The sequence below is a fragment of the Oncorhynchus mykiss genome, chromosome 12, assembly GCF_013265735.2.
Source record: "Oncorhynchus mykiss isolate Arlee chromosome 12, USDA_OmykA_1.1, whole genome shotgun sequence".
Classification (NCBI taxonomy): Eukaryota; Metazoa; Chordata; class Actinopteri; order Salmoniformes; family Salmonidae; genus Oncorhynchus; species Oncorhynchus mykiss.
In genome coordinates, this window is record NC_048576.1 from 88,425,590 (window position 1) to 88,448,089 (window position 22,500).

General features: G+C 44.6%; 1 protein-coding gene across 1 annotated transcript in view; it reads right to left on the reverse strand.

Annotated features, from left to right (window-relative positions):
* The window catches only part of LOC118937774 (cAMP-dependent protein kinase type I-beta regulatory subunit-like), a 45,738-nt gene that overhangs the window by 21,403 nt on the left and 1,835 nt on the right, over positions 1-22,500 (reverse strand). Inside the window, exon 2 of the mRNA XM_036939079.1 lies at positions 15,717-15,838. Coding sequence (XP_036794974.1) covers positions 15,717-15,838 — 122 coding nt within the window. The remainder of the gene's footprint in view (positions 1-15,716; positions 15,839-22,500) is intronic.

A 22,500-nucleotide genomic window follows, 5' to 3' on the forward strand; every position in this document is an offset into this window, starting at 1 on the left:
CTGCTGCTGCTGCTATGAGGAAGGAAGACACATAACCATATGATATGATGGTAGCTGCTGCTGCTATGAGGAAGACACATAACCATATGATATGATGGTAGCTGCTGCTGCTATGAGGAAGACACATAACCATATGATATGATGGTAGCTGCTGCTGCTATGAGGAAGACACATAACCATATGATATGATGGTAGCTGCTGCTGCTATGAGGAAGACACATAACCATATGATATGATGGTAGCTGCTGCTGCTATGAGGAAGACACATAACCATATGATATGATGGTAGCTGTTGCTGCTATGAGGAAGACACATAACCATATGATATGATGGTAGCTGCTGCTGCTGCTATGAGGAAGACACATAACCATATGATATGATGGTAGCTGCTGTTGCTGCTATGAGGAAGACACATAACCATATGATATGATGGTAGCTGCTGCTGCTGCTATGAGGAAGGAAGACAAAGGAAGACTGTGAACAGTGTGAAGCGAATCAGTGCAAATGTGCAGAAACTGTGTGTGTCTTGCATCTCGCTGATCTCAATATCTGTAGTGCTGCTCGTGGCCACGTCATTTCTCTGAGTCTACCTTTATTAGATTGGTATATTAGTCTAGTTAGTCTAGCCAGCTATCTAAACTTGTAGTAATCATGGCCAAATTACCGACCGGGCACGTGCCCAGAGGTACTGACCTGCAGGGGTAATGACCTGCAGGGGTCCTGACCTGCAGGGGTACTGACCTGCAGGGGGCCCACATTGATTTTGTTCGTCACTCTTATTCAGATATCATATTAACATGACATAATGGCAAATTGTGTCAAATTGCAGGACATTTGCTGTAAAACTTAAACAAAAAAAGGTTCTGTAAAGCAAACTTATTTGTGTTAAAAGGAAACTTTGAGATTTTGGCAATGAGGTGCTTTATCTACTTCCCCAGAGTCAGATGAACTCATGGAGACCAGGCCCTGCATGTCCCCAGGCACCCTCATTTGTTGACTTCTGTGATCGAAAAAGCCTTGGTTTCATGCATGTCAACATCAGAAGCCTCCTCCCTAAGTTTGTTTTACTCACTGCTCTAGCACACTCTGCTAACCCTGATGTCCTTGCTGTGTCTGAATCCTGGCTCAGGAAGGCCACCAAAAATTCAGAGATTTCCATACCCAACTATAACATCTTCCGTCAAGATAGAACTGCCAAAGGGGGAGGAGTTGCAGTCTACTGCAGAGATAGCCTGCAAAGTAATGTCATACTTTCCAGGTCCATACCCAAACAGTTCGAACTACTAATCTTGAAAATTACTCTCTCCAGAAATAAGTCTCTCACTGTTGCCGCCTGCTACCGACCTCCCTCAGCTCCCAGCTGTGCCCTGGACACCATTTGTGAATTGATTGCCCCCCATCTAGCTTCAGAGTTTGTTCTGTTAGGTGACCTAAACTGGGATATGCTTAACACCCCGGCAGTCCTACAATCTAAGCTAGATGCCCTCAATCTCACACAAATCATCAAGGAACCCACCAGGTACAACCCTAACTCTGTAAACAAGGGCACCCTCATAGACGTCATCCTGACCAACTGGCCCTCCAAATACACCTCCGCTGTCTTCAACCAGGATCTCAGCGATCACTGCCTCATTGCCTGTATCCGCTACGGAGCCGCAGTCAAACGACCACCCCTCATCACTGTCAAACGCTCCCTAAAACACTTCTGTGAGCAGGCCTTTCTAATCGACCTGGCCCGGGTATCCTGGAAGGACATTGACCTCATCCCGTCAGTTGAGGATGCCTGGTCATTCTTTAAAAGTAACTTCCTCACCATTTTAGATAAGCATGCTCCGTTCAAAAAATGCAGAACTAAGAACAGATACAGCCCTTGGTTCAGCTGTGCCCTGGACACCATTTGTGAATTGATCGCCCCCCATCTAGCTTCAGAGTTTGTTCTGTTAGGTGACCTAAACTGGGATATGCTTAACACCCCGGCAGTCCTACAATCTAAGCTAGATGCCCTCAATCTCACACAAATCATCAAGGAACCCACCAGGTACAACCCTAACTCTGTAAACAAGGGCACCCTCATAGACGTCATCCTGACCAACTGGCCCTCCAAATACACCTCCGCTGTCTTCAACCAGGATCTCAGCGATCACTGCCTCATTGCCTGTATCCGCTATGGAGCCGCAGTCAAACGACCACCCCTCATCACTGTCAAACGCTCCCTAAAACACTTCTGTGAGCAGGCCTTTCTAATCGACCTGGCCCGGGTATCCTGGAAGGACATTGACCTCATCCCGTCAGTTGAGGATGCCTGGTCATTCTTTAAAAGTAACTTCCTCACCATTTTAGATAAGCATGCTCCGTTCAAAAAATGCAGAACTAAGAACAGATACAGCCCTTGGTTCACCCCAGACCTGACTGCCCTCAACCAGCACAAAAACATCCTGTGGCGGACTGCAATAGCATCGAATAGTCCCCGTGATATGCAACTGTTCAGGGAAGTCCGGAACCAATACACGCAGTCAGTCAGGAAAGCTAAGGCCAGCTTCTTCAGGCAGAAGTTTGCATCCTGTAGCTCCAACTCCAAAAAGTTCTGGGACACTGTGAAGTCAATGGAGAACAAGAGCACCTCCTCCCAGCTGCCCACTGCACTGAGGCTAGGTAACACGGTCACCACCGATAAATCCATGATTATCGAAAACTTCAATAAGCATTTCTCAACGGCTGGCCATGCCTTCCGCCTGGCTACTTCAACCTCGGCCAACAGCCCCGCCCCCCCCGCTGCTCCTCACCCAAGCCTCTCCAGGTTCTCCTTTACCCAAATCCAGATAGCAGATGTTCTGAAAGAGCTGCAAAACCTGGACCCGTACAAATCAGCTGGGCTTGACAATCTGGACCCTCTATTTCTGAAACTATCCGCCACCATTGTCGCAACCCCTATTACCAGCCTGTTCAACCTCTCTTTCATATCGTCTGAGATCCCCAAGGATTGGAAAGCTGCCGCAGTCATCCCCCTCTTCAAAGGGGGAGACACCCTGGACCCAAACTGTTACAGACCTATATCCATCCTGCCCTGCCTATCTAAGGTCTTCGAAAGCCAAGTCAACAAACAGGTCACTGACCATCTCGAATCCCACTGTACCTTCTCCGCTGTGCAATCTGGTTTCCGAGCCGGTCACGGGTGCACCTCAGCCACACTCAAGGTACTAAACGATATCATAACCGCCATCGATAAAAGACAGTACTGTGCAGCCGTCTTCATCGACCTTGCCAAGGCTTTCGACTCTGTCAATCACCATATTCTTATCGGCAGACTCAGTAGCCTAGGTTTTTCGGATGACTGCCTTGCCTGGTTCACCAATTACTTTGCAGACAGAGTTCAGTGTGTCAAATCGGAGGGCATGCTGTCCGGTCCTCTGGCAGTCTCTATGGGGGTGCCACAGGGTTCAATTCTCGGGCCGACTCTTTTCTCTGTATACATCAATGATGTTGCTCTTGCTGCGGGCGATTCCCTGATCCACCTCTACGCAGACGACACCATTCTATATACTTTCGGCCCGTCATTGGACACTGTGCTATCTAACCTCCAAACAAGCTTCAATGCCATACAACACTCCTTCCGTGGCCTCCGACTGCTCTTAAACGCTAGTAAAACCAAATGCATGCTTTTCAACCGATCGCTGCCTGCACCCGCATGCCCGCCTAGCATCACCACCCTGGATGGTTCCGACCTAGAATATGTGGACATCTATAAGTACCTAGGTGTCTGGCTAGACGGCAAACTCTCCTTCCAGACTCATATCAAACATCTCCAATCGAAAATCAAATCAAGAGTCGGCTTTCTATTCCGCAACAAAGCCTCCTTCACTCACGCCGCCAAGCTTACCCTAGTAAAACTGACTATCCTACCGATCCTCGACTTCGGCGATGTCATCTACAAAATGGCTTCCAACACTCTACTCAGCAAACTGGATGCAGTCTATCACAGTGCCATCCGTTTTGTCACTAAAGCACCTTATACCACCCACCACTGCGACTTGTATGCTCTAGTCGGCTGGCCCTCGCTACATATTCGTCGCCAGACCCACTGGCTCCAGGTCATCTACAAGTCCATGCTAGGTAAAGCTCCGCCTTATCTCAGCTCACTGGTCACGATGGCAACACCCATCCGTAGCACGCGCTCCAGCAGGTGTATCTCACTGATCATCCCTAAAGCAAACACCTAATTTGGCCGCCTTTCGTTCCAGTACTCTGCTGCCTGTGACTGGAACGAATTGCAAAAATCGCTGAAGTTGGAGACTTTTATCTCCCTCACCAACTTCAAACATCAGCTATCTGAGCAGCTAACCGATCGCTGCAGCTGTACATAGTCTATTGGTAAATAGCCCACCCATTTTCACCTACTTCATCCCCATACTGTTTTTATTTATTTACTTTTCTGCTCTTTTGCACACCAATATCTCTACCTGTACATGACCATCTGATCATTTATCACTCCAGTGTTAATCTGCAAAATTGTAATTATTCGCCTACCTCATGCCTTTTGCACACATTGTATATAGACTCCCCCTTTGTTTTCTACTGTGTTATTGACTTGTTAATTGTTTACTCCATGTGTAACTCTGTGTTGTCTGCTCATACTGCTATGCTTTATCTTGGCCAGGTCGCAGTTGCAAATGAGAACTTGTTCTCAACTAGCCTACCTGGTTAAATAAAGGTGAAATAAAAAATAAATAAATAAAAAAACGCCTCTGAAAGGAAGTTAGAGGTAGTTTGCCAGCCCACAGTGGAGGTGTCATAATACCCATAAAACCTAGCGGTCAAACAGGGAAATGGTTCCACTCGTTTTTCAATTCATAGGGGAATTTAGAAACACTTAAAATAAGGGCTGTGTTTCGTGTAGTCTTATTTATTACTACATGTAGCTAACATTAGATAGTTAATCAAGAGATTCTTACCTTTGCCTCGATTTGGCAGTCTCGTCCAGATCATCATGGCATTTTGTAGTTGTTTATGATAGCCACATTAGCAGCTAATTAGAATTTAATTTATTAGGAGTTTATAAAGGCGAATATATTGATAAGTCACCTTGTCAGGGAAAGATTTACAAGGTAATCAAAATGTCACGCCAGGGTAAGCCTACATGAAACAGACCTTATTTTAAGAGTCTCTAAAATCCCCTATGGGAATGGTGGGAAAAACGTTTGGAACCATTTACCTGTTTGACCGCTAGGTTTAATGGGTATTATGACTCATACTGTGGTACTCATTAGCATTAGTGCAATGACTGGAAGTCTATGGTATCTACTAGCATGCTAGTAGTTACCATAGACTTACAATCATTGCGCTAACGCTAGTTAGCAACTTCCTTCATACTGCACGCAGAAACATAAATATTATATATGTTAATCTGACTCTGGAGAAGTAGACACAGGGCTTCATAGCCAAAATCCTGAAGTATTCATTTAATAAAATATAATTTATGCTAACAGATCCTGTATTAAATTATATATTTTTGTTAATGTGTAGTGGCTAATTGCATAGCTAATAGGATACACCCCTGAACAGTGAGAGGCGTCTATACCCCTCCTATCCTTTGGTGAGGCGTAGTCTTCTTCACGGCCACCGCCTGACAGTCTGTGTATAGGCTGGTTTGTACAGTGTGAGAAGAAATGTAAACACGCCACTTTTCATTAAGGCCCTATTCCCTCTTTCCTCTCCTCTGGGGTGTGTGAAAAGAAAGTGATGTGAAGTGAAGTGAAGTGAAGTGATCCCACATGTTTTTTAATCCCTCATACATATAATTAGTGATTAGGGGTTTGTCTTTTGGCAGAGAGAGAAAGAGAGAGAAAGAGAAGAAGGGAAAGGAAGAGCAAGAGAGAGCGCGAGAGAGAGCGAGAGAGAGAGAGAGAGAGAGAGAGAGACAGAGGGGGAAGGATGAGAGACCTTTTCAAATGAAGAAGGGATAGTTGTCAGGGCTTACCTAAGCATCGGTGAGAAAAAACTAAGCGATGAGATGAAAGTATGACAAATGATAGGTTGCAACAACAACGTCAAGATATGATGTGGTATACCCCCAACCCCTCAGCCTCTCCTCTGCCTTACATCTCTCCCTCTTGCTCCTTAGCTCATCCCTCCATTCCTTTCCTCTCCCCCCCCCTCTCTCTCTCTCTCTCTCTCTGTGGCTGGGTCTGACTTTCCCAGAGCAGGGCGGTTGTCTGGTGGAATGTGGCTCTGCTGAGTTTCACACAGGGTCAGGAGAGTCAGCCTCCAGGGAGGGAGCAAGTGAGGGAGAGGGAGACCGAGAGAGAGAGAGAGAAGAAGAAGAGAGTGATGGATAAATATAAAATATATAGAGATACTACTGACTTCAGAGAGAGAGAGAGAGAGAGGGAGAGGGAGACCGAGATAGAGAGAGAAGAAGAAGAGAGTGATGGATAAATATAAAATATATAGAGATACTACTGACTTCAGAGAGAGAGAGAGAGAGGGAGAGGGAGACTGAGATAGAGAGAGAGAGAGAGAAGAAGAAGAAGAGAGTGATGGATAAATATAAAATATATAGAGATACTACTGACTTCAGAGAGAGAGAGGGAGAGGGAGAGGGAGACCGAGAGAGAGAGAAGAAGAAGAAGAGAGTGATGGATAAATATAAAATATATAGAATACTACTGACTTCAGAGAGAGAGAGAGAGGGAGAGGGAGACCCGAGATAGAGAGAGAGAAGAAGAAGAAGAGAGTGATGGATAAATATAAAATATATAGAGATACTACTGACTTCAGAGAGAGAGAGAGAGATAGGGAGAGGGAGACCGAGAGAGAGAGAAGAAGAAGAAGAGAGTGATGGAAAAATATAAAATATATAGAGATACTACTGACTTCAGAGAGAGAGAGGGAGACCCGAGATAGAGAGAGAGAAGAAGAAGAAGAGAGTGATGGATAAATATAAAATATATAGAGATACTACTGACTTCAGAGAGAGAGAGAGAGGGAGAGGGAGACCCGAGATAGAGAGAGAGAAGAAGAAGAAGAGAGTGATGGATAAATATAAAATATATAGAGATACTACTGACTTCAGAGAGAGAGAGAGAGAGGGAGAGGGAGACTGAGATAGAGAGAGAGAGAGAGAAGAAGAAGAAGAGAGTGATGGATAAATATAAAATATATAGAGATACTACTGACTTCAGAGAGAGAGAGAGAGGGAGAGGGAGACCCGAGATAGAGAGAGAGAAGAAGAAGAAGAGAGTGATGGATAAATATAAAACATATAGAGATACTACTGACTTCAGAGAGAGAGAGAGAGAGGGAGAGGGAGACTGAGATAGAGAGAGAGAATAAGAAGAAGAGAGTGATGGATAAATATAAAATATATAGAGATACTACTGACTTCAGAGAGAGAGAGATAGAGAGAGGGAGAGGGAGACCCGAGATAGAGAGAGAGAAGAAGAAGAAGAGAGTGATGGATAAATATAAAATATATAGAGATACTACTGACTTCAGAGAGAGAGAGATAGAGAGAGGGAGAGGGAGACCCGAGATAGAGAGAGAGAAGAAGAAGAAGAGAGTGATGGATAAATATAAAACATATAGAGATACTACTGACTTCAGAGAGAGAGAGGGAGAGGGAGATCAAAAAAGAAGGAGGGATGGATAAATATACAGAACAGTACTGTAATACAGAAAGATATTGATTGTAAAACATGCAGATATCAGGTATTTAAGACTTTTTAACGCCAATTGGAATTCAATTGTATACCAATGTTGAGGTCTGCGAGCACCACACACCTGCCAATATTCCTCTCCAGAAATGAGCCCATGTTGGTAAAAAGTAGTATTTTTAGGGTTGGCTCTTTCACCGAAGGCTATAGCCTAGCTCATATTTGGCAAGTGTGCTATTTTATCAATACGTATAATCCTATAGCCTTACCGTTGTAGTAGCATAGTGGCTAGGCTATTGATGGCTGAAGCATGGGGTTGCCCATATTAACTGCACCTGTACATAGCTCATCTGTAAATAATCCATCCAATCTACCTCATCCCCATACTGTATTTATTTATTTATCTTGCTCCTTTGCACCCCAGGATCTCAACTTGGACATTCATCTTCTGCACATCCTACCATTCCAGTGTGTAATTGCTATATTGTAATTACTTTGCCACCATGGCCTCACTATTGCCTTACCTCTCTCATTTGTACATGCTGTAGAAAGATTTTTCTACTGTATTATTGATTGTATGTCTGTTTATTCCATGTGTAACTCTGTGTTGTATGTGTCAAACTGCTTTGCTTTATCTTGGCCAGGTTGCAGTTGTAAATGAGAACTTGTTCTCAACTAGCCTACCTGGTTAAATAAAGGTGAAATAAATAAATAAAATAAGAATGGACTAATCAACAGCTAGATCACAAACTCTGTAATCAGAATTTTGTCTACGATACTAAAACCAGCTTAGTATAATGATGCTCAATACCATACCAATCAGCTGTTCAACAGGCAACAACAGAACCTTGTTAAGCTGATTCAGGTGTGCTTGAGTAGGGCTGGAACAAACGTCTCCACACCCAGTGGTCTAGCTCTTCAGATGGAGAGTTGACCACATGTGTTTTATACAGTAACAGTGGTATGGATGTTAGAGTAGGGCTGGAACAAATGTCTCCACACCCAGTGGCCTAGCTCTTCAGATGGAGAGTTGACCACATGTGTTTTATACAGTAACAGTGGTATGGATGTTAGAGTAGGGCTGGAACAAACGTCTCCACACCCAGTGGCCTAGCTCTTCAGATGGAGAGTTGACCACATGTGTTTTATACAGTAACAGTGGTATGGATGTTAGAGTAGGGCTGGAACAAACGTCTCCACACCCAGTGGCCTAGCTCTTCAGATGGAGAGTTGACCACACTGTTTTATACAGTAACAGTGGTATGGATGTTAGAGTAGGGCTGGAACAAACGTCTCCACGCCCAGTGGCCTAGCTCTTCAGATGGAGAGTTGACCACATGTGTTTTATACAGTAACAGTGGTATGGATGTTAGAGTAGGGCTGGAACAAACATCTCCACACCCAGTGGCCTAGCTCTTCAGATGGAGAGTTGACCACATGTGTTTTATACAGTAACAGTGGTATGGATGTTAGAGTAGGGCTGGAACAAACGTCTCCACGCCCAGTGGCCTAGCTCTTCAGATGGAGAGTTGACCACATGTGTTTTATACAGTAACAGTGGTATGGATGTTAGAGTAGGGCTGGAACAAACGTCTCCACACCCAGTGGCTCTCCTGGAGGTGTTATGCTATAACATCAGAACATTAGCCTACAACCAAATAGTCTAATCAAATAATTCCTTCATTCAGTCAATCAGGTATCAAATGGCTATACTTTGAAGCAAGGTAGCTAAGCAGGAAGGCTCTACACTGTATTTTTACAGTGCCAAGTAAGACATGAAAGAAGTTAGCTATGTCATCTGATATATTCAGGAAATGCATTATGGATATTATGATTTGCACCATGTCAAAATAGGATCCAGAATAATGTGTTTGGCTTTTTAGAGATGCATTTGCCTTCTATGTTTTTGTGTGTGCTATGCCTATGCTACATCATTTAGCACCTGAGGAAGTGGGATCTCAAAACACATTAGCTAGATTGCTAACTGTAAATATGATATTTACTGCCAGATAGCCATGCGAGTAACAGTACAGGCCTATATAGGCTACTTGATATAGTCACTGCTCCATTCTGCTGGAGCATTATCTCAATTACTAGTTCTGAGAAACTAACCAAAATGTCACTGACTCACATTGGTTACATTATTTGAATTCCATTTCAGATAGTGCACATTGACCTGCAGTTTCTCTGTGGGGCGACAGGTAGCATAGTGGTTAGAGCACTGGGCCAGTAACCAAAAGGTTGCTAGATGATATCCCCGAGCTGATAAGGTAAAAATCTGTCGTTCTTCCCCTGAACATGGCAGTTAACCCACTGTTCCTAGGCTGTCATTGTAAATAAGAATTTGTTCTCAACTGACTTGCATAGTTAAATAAAAATAAAAAATACAATTCTCTAGAGTTAATCAGATCATACCCAAACGGTGTGATGTAGTAGGGAATTGTAGTTTCCAACAGGACAATGTTCTACATAGTTTAGTGCAGAAAATGTGATAATGAACTACAATTACCATAATCCATTGTGTGACTACTTGTCCGGTCTGTGTTTCTTTTACGCCTGCTACATAAGAGACAGAAAAATGAATGATCAAGAGGGGAAACAGAGAGAGCAGTTGCTTCGAGAGGAATCTCTACCTGAAGATACAGTGATTGATAGTTGGTATCCAGCAGGTATTCAGAAGTATTTTACTTTGAACTGCTGAGATAGTGATTGTTGACAGCATAGGCAGCAGCTCTATAGAGATGAGATGACTTGGAATGAAATAATAAAGTCATCAAATAAACAAATGTAATATAGACAACTGAAATATTGTACAGTAATGGTAATACATGGTGGTTAATAGGTGATAATCAGTAATGGACAGTTACCACCATCATGGGACTTCTATGCATGGTTTTAGTCTGTGTTGTTACAGCATTACAACCCACATAGTGCTTAACGCATTTAAAATGTAAAAATAAATATTGAAGCCGAAATGTAAAATATTAATATTTTTTTAAATAATTGAACTGAAACCTTTTCAAACTTAATTTAAGACATTTTAAGATGTATTAAGGCCTTTAAATCAGATAAATGAATTGAATAGTTTTTAAGACTCTTTAAGGACCCGCGGACACCCTGACATGGGATACCCATGCTGTCACCAATGAGAAAGGAATGAAAGAGTGACTCAGACAGATGATATAAAAGACAGGAGGCCTGGATGTCCCTCTGAAATTAAACCAGTGAGAAATACAGGGCTTTTTCGGCTTTCAATGGGAAATTTCCCCTATTCTTTTCCTGGGGCTTTAGAAATGACACCAGATGCCTGTTCCCGTTTAAAAAGGGCCATGTTCTCAGTGGGGTCCTGATCTGTCAGAGACACACAGGGACCAGAGAATACCCAGGGGGACAGAGGAATGGACTGACTGGGCTGAGGGCCTGCTGGAGGGGAAGTCCAGAGTCAGACAAGCGCTCTCTCTCTCTGCAAAAACAGTCTCTTTCCTTTTTGGTTCATCTCTCTCTGTGCTTTATGCTCTCAGTGTATCTACAGTGCCTTGCGAAAGTATTCGGCCACCTTGAACTTTGCGACCGTTTGCCACATTTCAGGCTTCAAACATAAAGATATAAAACTGTATTTTTTTGTGAAGAATCAACAACAAGTGGGACACAATCATGAAGTGGGACGACATTTATTGGATATTTCAAACTTTTTTAACAAATCAAAAACTGAAAAATTGGGCGTGCAAAATTATTCAGCCTTTACTTTCAGTGCAGCAAACTCTCTCCAGAAGTTCAGTGAGGATCTCTGAATGATCCAATGTTGGCCTAAATGACTAATGATGATAAATACAATCCACCTGTGTGTAATCAAGTCTCCGTATAAATGCACCTGCACTGTGATAGTCTCAGAGGTCCGTTAAAAGCGCAGAGAGCATCATGAAGAACAAGGAACACACCAGGCAGGTCCGAGATACTGTTGTGAAGAAGTTTAAAGCCGGATTTGGATACAAAAAGATTTCCCAAGCTTTAAACATCCCAAGGAGCACTGTGCAAGCGATAATATTGAAATGGAAGGAGTATCAGACCACTGCAAATCTACCAAGACCTGGCCATCCCTCTAAACTTTCAGCTCATACAAGGAGAAGACTGATCAGAGATGCAGCCAAGAGGCCCATGATCACTCTGGATGAACTGCAGAGATCTACAGCTGAGGTGGGAGACTCTGTCCATAGGACAACAATCAGTCGTATATTGCACAAATCTGGCCTTTATGGAAGAGTGGCAAGAAGAAAGCCATTTCTTAAAGATATCCATAAAAAGTGTCGTTTAAAGTTTGCCACAAGCCACCTGGGAGACACACCAAACATGTGGAAGAAGGTGCTCTGGTCAGATGAAACCAAAATTGAACTTTTTGGCAACAATGCAAAATGTTATGTTTGGCGTAAAAGCAACACAGCTGAACACACCATCCCCACTGTCAAACATGGTGGTGGCAGCATCATGGTTTGGGCCTGCTTTTCTTCAGCAGGGACAGGGAAGATGGTTAAAATTGATGGGAAGATGGATGGAGCCAAATACAGGACCATTCTGGAAGAAAACCTGATGGAGTCTGCAAAAGACCTGAGACTGGGATGGAGATTTGTCTTCCAACAAGACAATGATCCAAAACATAAAGCAAAATCTACAATGGAATGGTTCAAAAATAAACATATCCAGGTGTTAGAATGGCCAAGTCAAAGTCCAGACCTGAATCCAATCGAGAATCTGTGGAAAGAACTGAAAACTGCTGTTCACAAATGCTCTCCATCCAACCTCACTGAGCTCGAGCTGTTTTGCAAGGAGGAATGGGAAAAAATGTCAGTCTCTCGATGTGCAAAACTGATAGAGACATACCCCAAGCGACTTACAGCTGTAATCGCAGCAAAAGGTGGCGCTACAAAGTATTAACTTAAGGGGGCTGAATCATTTTGCACGCCCAATTTTTCAGTTTTTGATTTGTTAAAAAAGTTTGAAATATCCAATAAATGTCGTTCCACTTCATGATTGTGTCCCACTTGTTGTTGATTCTTCACAAAAAAATACAGTTTTATATCTTTATGTTTGAAGCCTGAAATGTGGCAAAAGGTCGCAAAGTTCAAGGGGGCCGAATACTTTCGCAAGGCACTGTATCTCCTCTCCAGCCGGTCTCTACTATGCCTTTAGTCAGGGCCTTAGCCTACAACTGGAAGTCTAGACTCTGTAGTATGTGACCTGCCTCTCTTCTCTCTCTCACATCACCTGACCTGTAATGGAATCTAGAAACTATGAGGGGGATGGAACAGGCAATCTAGAAACAGGGAGAGGACAGCACAGTCGATCTAGAAACAGGGAGAGGACAGCACAGTCGATCTAGAAACAGGGAGAGGACAGCACAGTCAATTTAGAAACAGGGAGAGGACAGCACAGTCGATCTAGAAACAGGGAGAGGACAGCACAGTCAATTTAGAAACAGGGAGAGGACAGCACAGTCGATCTAGAAACAGGGAGAGGACAGCACAGTCGATCTAGAAACAGGGAGAGGACAACACAGTCAATTTAGAAACAGGGAGAGGACAGCACAGTCGATCTAGAAACAGGGAGAGGACAACACAGTCAATTTAGAAACAGGGAGAGGACAGCACAGTCGATCTAGAAACGAGGAGAGGACAGCACAGTCGATCTAGAAACAGGGAGAGGACAGCACAGTCGATCTAGAAACGAGGAGAGGACAGCACAGTCGATCTAGAAACGAGGAGAGGACAGCACAGTCAATCTAGAAACAGGGAGAGGATAGCACAGTCGATCTAGAAACGAGGAGAGGATAGCACAGTCGATCTAGAAACGAGGAGAGGACAGCACAGTCGATCTAGAAACGAGGAGAGGACAGCACAGTCAATGCAGCTGCCTTCCAGACTAGAGAGGATGGGAGAGGAATGTAGAAAGTGAGGGAAGGAAGGAGGTAGAGAGGGAGGGTTGTGGCTACAGTGCTGCAGGCTCATTGGTGCAGGTGGAGATGGAGAGAGAGCCAAACGGAGGGATACTTCACTCAGCAGCCTGATAATACCCCTCCAGCCCTCCAGTCTCAGCTGCGCCTTACTGGGGCTTGGCTCACAGAGCTCCATGCTAGCTAGCTACCAATCACTGGGGCTATTGTTAGGGCTGAGAGAGAAAGAGAGAGGGGGAGGGGGAATAGGGGGTAAAAGAGAGAGAGAAGAGGTAGAGCTGGAGAGAGATTTTTGGAGGGGTAGAGAAAGAGAGCGTAAGGAAGAGAGAGGGAGGTAGAGAAAGAGACTAAGAGGTAGAGAGAGAAGGAGAGGGGGAGAGAGAGAGAAGAGAGAGAGAGAGGTAAAGAGTGATGAGAAGGAGAGGGGGAGAGAGGAAAATAATGAGAGCAAGCCAAGTTTAAACAGGAGGTGAGGGTTGTGAAAGGATGAGAAACAGGAGGTGAAAACAACAGACCAAAAAAAGGACAGACGACCCCCCTCACACACACTGGTCCTCTTGGCTTGACCCTGATGGAACCCCTTTGTAAACTATGGAGTTAATAAAAAGTGTGTTAGGCTGACTGACTGGCTGTCAGGTGGGGGGCCCTGCTCTAAGGGGCCCTGCTCCACACAACCACAAACCTAGCAGTGTGACCAGCCCCATTCTCCCAAACACTCATTCACACTCTTCCTCAGAACACACGCATGCACCACGCACACAAACACACACACCTCACAACGCCACTTCGTCTGTCTCCTGGAGCCAATAAGGATGTAATCAGTTCTGATCTCAGACAAGAGGAAGTATTGATATACAACAAGACACTGGACTTCCATCATAGACATGACACATCACACTCACTGACACATCACACTCACTGACACATCACACTCACTGACACACTGACACATCACACTCACTGACACATCACACTCACTGACACATCACACTCACTGACACATCACACTCACTGACACACTGACACATCACACTCACTGACACATCACACTCACTGACACACTGACACCACACACACTGACACACTGACACATCACACTCACTGACACATCACACTCACTGACACACTGACACCACACACACTGACACACTGACACATCACACACACTGACACATTGACACATCACACTCACTGACACACTGACACATCACACACTGACACACTGACACATCACACACACTGACACACTGACACATCACACTCACTGACACATCACACTCACTGACACACTGACACATCACACACACTGACACACTGACACATCACACACACTGACACATTGACACATCACACACACTGACACACTGACACATCACACACACTGACACACTGACACATCACACACACTGACACATTGACACATCACACACACTGACACACTGACACATCACACACACTGACACACTGACACATCACACTCACTGACACACTGACACATTACACACACTGACACATTGACACATCACACACACTGACACACTGACACATTACACACACTGACACATTGACACATCACACACACTGACACACTGACACATCACACTCACTGACACATTGACACATCACACACACTGACACATCACACACACTGACACATCACATTCACTGACACACTGACACATAACACACTGACACATCACACTCACTGACACACTGACACATCACACACATCACACTCACTGACACAGTGACACAAAGTCAGATTCTACAGCCACAAAGTCAGATTCTACAGCCACAAAGTCAGATTCTACAGCCACAAAGTCAGATTCTACAGCCACAAAGTCAGATTCTACAGCCACAAAGTCAGATTCTACAGCCACAAAGTCAGATTCTACAGCCACAAAGTCAAAATTGGCAACAGAAATTAGCTTTTTGTTTGTATTTTAATGTGAAGGTTAGGCATAAGGTTAGCAGTGTGGTTAAGGTTAGGGTTCAAATCAAATTTTAAGAAGATACATTGTAGAAATAGGTGAGGTTTAGCCATATTGATGACTTTGTGGCTGTGGAAGCTAGTGACAACCAGAAAAAGACATGCGTACACACAAACACACACACTGCTGTACCTCTGTGATGATGAAGAAGTCATCTCCGGGGTCTCCCTGTACCACGATCTTCTCCCCGTCCTCAAACTGGACTGGCTCCAGAGAATCAGCTACAGTCAGACGCTCCCACTTGTCCAGAGACTCTGCAGGGGACAAGAGGGTCAACAACAGAGACAAACACTAATTAATATTACACACACACACACACACACACACACACACACACACACACACACACACACACACACACACACACACACACACACACACACACACACACACACACACACATTCCTATGTTGAGAGACAGGCCCTCAATGCATACTTGAGTTAGTGTGTATTGTAGTCAGTCAATGGGTTGAGGTTTCATCACACAAGGATCTGACTATTAGATGATCTCTTTAATACAGTTTGTGGGAGGAGACTGTGTGTCCAGTATGATTGGTGCTGAGTGTTAGAATGTAGGTGTAGGGAATATCCAATTGGCTTATTGACAGAGGGGAAATGTGCTGACAGTGCTGATTTCTACTGGCCCCTATGCAGCAGTGTTGGGGAATAAGTGTGTGTGTGTGTGTATGTGTGTGTGTGTGTGTGTGTGAGCGTCCCCCGCTGTGCTGGCCACAGTAGATAATGGCTCCTGTTTAAACACTAATATCTAATTGGGGCTGCCCTCCTTCCTACCTCACACTAATCCACTCAGCAAGAGACATTACCTCCCTCCCATCTCCTCCTCCTCTCCCCATCCCTCCTCTCCCTCCCGTTCTCCCTCCTCTCCCCCGTCCCTCTTCTCCCCCTCTCCCCCATCTTCCTCCATCCCTCCTCTCCTCCCCCCTCCCTCCTCTCCATTCCCCCTCCTGCTCTCCCATCTCCCTCCTCTCCATCTCCTCTCCCCTCTCCCTCATCCCCCTCTCCTCCCGCCATCCCTCCTCTCCTCTCCCCCTCCTCCTCCTCCTCCATCTCCCTCCTCATCATCTCATCTCCCCCTCCTCCTCCTCCTCCTCCATCTCCTCTCCCCCCTCCCTCATCCTCCCTCATCCTCCCTCCTCTCCCCCATTTTCCAAGTAAAGAGACAGGACTAACAGCTACCATTCATAGTGTATGACCACATCAGGGTGTGTATACTGTGTAGCAGTACAGTAGCATTTCAGTAGAAGGCTACACAGGGCTCTGAAGGAGTGATTCAGCAGAGTGGATGTTTCTAGAAGGTGAGGGTATTTTCAGGTCTTGGCTATAAAAAGGTCTTATACTTGGAAATGCGCTGAATACATTAATGCAAAATTCAGCCATATATAGTATAGTGAACCATCACTGACAACCACATTTACTAAATTTAACTCCAATATTATTATCCAATTCATAGGTTTACCTTTCAAGTTAAGGGTTATGTGAGTTGTGTGGGTGAGCTGCGGCTCCATACCTATCCCAAAATGTAGCCCTCAACTTAACCATTCCGAATGAATGCCTAAACTTAACCTTCGACATCTGACGTTTACAGACAAGCGTCTGGTTCTGCAGTGGGACTGTGAGAGCTTGTTGTGTGTGTGCGTTATTGGCACGGCAAACATATGTTTACATTGCCAAAGCAAGTGATGTAGATAATATACAGAAGTGAAATAAACAATAAAAATTAACAGTAAACATTACACTCACAAAAGTTCAAAAAAATAAAGACATTTCAAATGTCATATAATTCATACAGTGTTGTAACGATGTGCAAATAGTTAAAGTACAACATGGAAAATAAATAAACATAAATATGGGTTGTATTTACAATGGTGTTTGTTCTTCACTGGTTGATATTTTCTTGTGGATCTGTGCAGCTCAGTTTCCACCTCATTTTGTGGCAGTGTGCACATAGCCTGTCTTCTCTTGAGAGCCAGGTTGAGGCCTGTCTCAATAGCCAGGCTATGCTCACTGAGTCTGTACATAGTCAAAGCTTTCCTTAAGTTTGGGTCAGTCACAGTGGTCAGGTATTCTGCCACTGTGTACTCTCTGTTTAGGTCCAAATAGCATTCTAGTTTACTCTGTTCTGTTTTTTAAATTCTTTCCAATTTGTCAAGTAATTATCTTTCTGTTTTCTCATGATTTGGTTGGGTCTAATAGTGTTGCTGTCCTGGGGCTCTGTGGGGTCTGTTTGTGTTTGTGAACAGAGCCCCAGGACCAGCTTGCTTAGGGGACTCTTCTCCAGGTTCATCTCTCTGTAGGTGATGGATTTGTTTGGAAATCGCTTCCATTTAGGTGGTTGTAGAATTTAACCGCTCTTTTCTGGATTTGGATAATTAGTGGGTATCGGCCTAATTCTGCATTACTTGGTGTTTTAAGTTGCACATTGAAGATATTTGGTGTTTGGCCCATTTTGTGAATTATTGGTTGGTGGGCGGACCTCTGACCACGCAACCATGAAGGGCAATGGGTTTGGTATGAATTGGTATGTCAAATGTTATGTTCCTTTTGATGGCATAGAATGCCCTTCTTGCCTTGTCTCTCAGATCGTTCACAGCTTTGTGGAAGTTACCTGTGGTGCTGATGTTTAGGCCGAGGTATGTATCGTTTTTTTTGTGTGCTCTAGGGCAACGGTGTCTCGATGTGTCTCTCTCTCAAGACCACATGTCAAACTCATTCCACAGAGGACCACAGAGGACCGAGAGTCTGCAGGTTTTCACTCCTCCCTTGTACTTGATTGATGAGTTAAGCTTACTAATTACTAAAGAACTGCCCTCCCCTGGTTGTCTAGGGCTTAATTGAAAGGAATAAACTAAAACCAGCAGACACTAGGCTCTCCATGGAATGAGTTAGAAACCCCTGCTCTAGACTGTTGTATCACCATAGTGAGATCCTCTAGAAGATGTTGAAGTAACTAACAGCTACCTCAGTCTCTGTCAGTCTCCTCACAGTATCATCATTTCACACTCTGCAGAGCCTTCACCCCACTTAACTAACCCCCTTCACTGGGGGCACACTGGTCATTGGGTGTGTGTCTGGGTAAAAGAGAGAGAGTGTGTGTGTGTGTGTGTGTGTCTGCCTGTGTGTCTGCCACCAGAGAGCATGTTATTCTCTTCCCCTTTTAACCCTAAACAACATCAAGGGATTGTACCCAGTTTCGTGGCTGTCGCCGAATTCAAAGACAAACAAAAACACTCCTGCCTCCATCCCTTCCTCCCTCCATCCCTCTCTTCCTCCTCAAAGGAGGGAGGAGAAAAGAGAGGGAAGAAAATAAGTTTGAAGAGAGAGGTGGGTGTTTGAATACGGACCTTGTTGGGGCCGTAAAAGGAGATACGTGGGGGAAAAGAAAATGAGAGTTAGAGGAGGATAGAGCTGAGGAGGAGGAGGAAGAGGAGGAGGAAGAGGAGGATGAAGAGGAGGAGGAGGAGGAGGAAGAGGAGGAGGAGGAGGAAGAGGAGGATGAGGAAGAGGATAGAGCTGAGGAGGAGGAGGAGGAGAGAGGAGGAGGAAGAGGAGGAGGAGGAAGAGGAGGAAGAGGAGGAGGAAGATGAGGAAGAGGAGGAGGAGGAAGAGGAGGAGGAGGAGGAAGAGGAGGAAGAGGAGGAGGAGGAAGAGGATAGAGCTGAGGAGGAGGAGGGGGAGAGAGGAGGAGGAAGAGGAGGAGGAGGAAGAGGAGGAGGAGGAGGAGGAAGAGGAGGAAGAGGAGGAGGATGAAGAGGAGGAGGAAGAGGAGGAAGAGGAGGAGGAGGAGGAGGAGGAAGAGGAGGATGATGAAGAGGAGGAGGAGGAGGAAGAGGAGGAGGATGAGGAAGAGGAGGAAAAGAGGCCCTGTGTGTTTACTCAGCCAGATAATAACCCCACACAGGAGGCATGTCCTCTACACACACACTCACGCACACACGCGCACACACACACACACACACACACACACACACACACACACACACACACACACACACACACTGCAACAGGGTCAGAAAAGGGAAACTGCCCTGTGCTCCTCTTAACAGGGTTGGGGGAGGGTCAATTCTACATATGTTTTTGAATCAATAATAAGCCCTAACCCTTCCTTCTGATTGCTGTGCCAATGTAAAACACCCACACCGCTCCCAAAAATCGTCTGTCCTCAGTTGCAACACTCACTAGCGAGTTCCAAACTGCCTCTAGAAGCAAAGTCAACACAAGAACTGTTCGTCGGGAGCTTCCTGAAATGGGTTTCCATGGCCGAGCAGCAGCACACAAGCCTAAGATCACCATGTGCAATGCCAAGCGTTGGCTGCAGTGGTGTAAAGCTTGGTCCATTGAAATCTGGAGCAGTGGAAAAGTTTGGTGGAGGAGGAATAATGGTCTGGGGTTGTTTTTCATTGTTCGGGCTACAGACCCCTTAGTTCCAGTGAAGGGAATGACATTCTAGACCATTCTGTGATCCCAACTTTTTAGCAACAGTTTGGGGAAGGCCCTGTACTGTTTCAGCATGACAATGCCCCCATGCACAAAGCGAAGTCCATAAAAGAAATGTTTTTTTGTCGAGATTGGTGTGGAAGAACTTGACTGGCCTGCACAGAGCCCTGACCTCAAACCCATCCAGCACCTTTTGGATGAATTGGAACACCGACTGCGAGCCAGGCCGAATCGCCCAACATCAGAGCCTGACCTCACTAATGCTCTTGTGGCTGAATGGAAGCAAGTCCACGCAGCAATGTTCCAACATCTAGTGGAAAGACTTCCCAGAAGACTGGAGGCTGTTATAGCAGCAAAAGGGGGACCAAGATGATATGTTTGAGGAGCAGGTGTCCACATAGTTTTGGTCATGTAGTGTATCATGAAAGTAGGTTGAGAGAGAGATAGACCCTCACATCACATACACACTGTAAAGACAGAGAGAGATAGACCCTCACATCACATACACACTGTAAAGACAGAGAGAGATAGACCCTCACATCACATACACACTGTAAAGACAGAGAGAGATAGACCCTCACATCACATACACACTGTAAAGACAGAGAGAGATAGACCCTCACATCACATACACACTGTACAAACAGAGAGATGGACCCTCACATCACATACACACTGTAAAGACAGAGAGAGATAGACCCTCACATCACATACACACTGTAAAGACAGAGAGAGATAGACCCTCACATCACATACACACTGTAAAGACAGAGAGAGATAGACCCTCACATCACATACACACTGTAAAGACAGAGAGAGATAGACCCTCACATCACATACACACTGTAAAGACAGAGAGATGGACCCTCACATCACATACACACTGTAAAGACAGAGAGAGATAGACCCTCACATCACATACACACTGTAAAGACAGAGAGAGATAGACCCTCACATCACATACACACTGTAAAGACAGAGAGAGATAGACCCTCACATCACATACACACTGTAAAGACAGAGAGAGATAGACCCTCACATCACATACACACTGTAAAGACAGAGAGAGATAGACCCTCACATCACATACACACTGTAAAGACAGAGAGAGATAGACCCTCACATCACATACACACTGTAAAGACAGAGAGAGATAGACCCTCACATCACATACACACTGTAAAGACAGAGAGAGATAGACCCTCACATCACATACACACTGTAAAGACAGAGAGAGATAGACCCTCACATCACATACACACTGTAAAGACAGAGAGAGATAGACCCTCACATCACATACACACTGTAAAGACAGAGAGAGATAGACCCTCACATCACATACACACTGTAAAGACAGAGAGAGATAGACCCTCACATCACATACACACTGTAAAGACAGAGAGATATACCCTCACATCACATACACACTGTAAAGACAGTGATAGATAGACCCTCACATCACATACACACTGTAAAGACAGAGAGAGATAGACCCTCACATCACATACACACTGTAAAGACAGAGAGAGATAGACCCTCACATCACATACACACTGTAAAGACAGAGAGAGATAGACCCTCACATCACATACACACTGTAAAGACAGAGAGAGATAGACCCTCACATCACATACACACTGTAAAGACAGAGAGAGATAGACCCTCACATCACATACACACTGTAAAGACAGAGAGAGATAGACCCTCACATCACATACACACTGTAAAGACAGAGAGAGATAGACCCTCACATCACATACACACTGTAAAGACAGAGAGAGATAGACCCTCACATCACATACACACTGTAAAGACAGAGAGATAGACCCTCACATCACATACACACTGTAAAGACAGAGAGATAGACCCTCACATCACATACACACTGTAAAGACAGAGAGAGATAGACCCTCACATCACATACACACTGTAAAGACAGAGAGAGATAGACCCTCACATCACATACACACTGTAAAGACAGAGAGAGATAGACCCTCACATCACATACACACTGTAAAGACAGAGAGAGATAGACCCTCACATCACATACACACTGTAAAGACAGAGAGAGATAGACCCTCACATCACATACACACTGTAAAGACAGAGAGAGATAGACCCTCACATCACATACACACTGTAAAGACAGAGAGAGAGAGACCCTCACATCACATACACACTGTAAAGACAGAGAGAGATAGACTAATCAAGTTGGACATTTCAAAGTGGAAATTACAGACTTCAGAATCCGTTTTTAAACCTAAAAAAAAGTTGTACATTTCCTGCACTGCATTATCCTGCAATAAGGTTGTGTGCGTCTGTGTTTAAAAAACACCTGTATGTTTTTGTAAGTGTGTGCCTGTATTTGTTTGGTCCTAATGTTTTGTACACTCAGTGTATATATTTATATTCCAGACTCTGACATTGCTCATGTTGATATGTATTATGTTTTGATGATGTG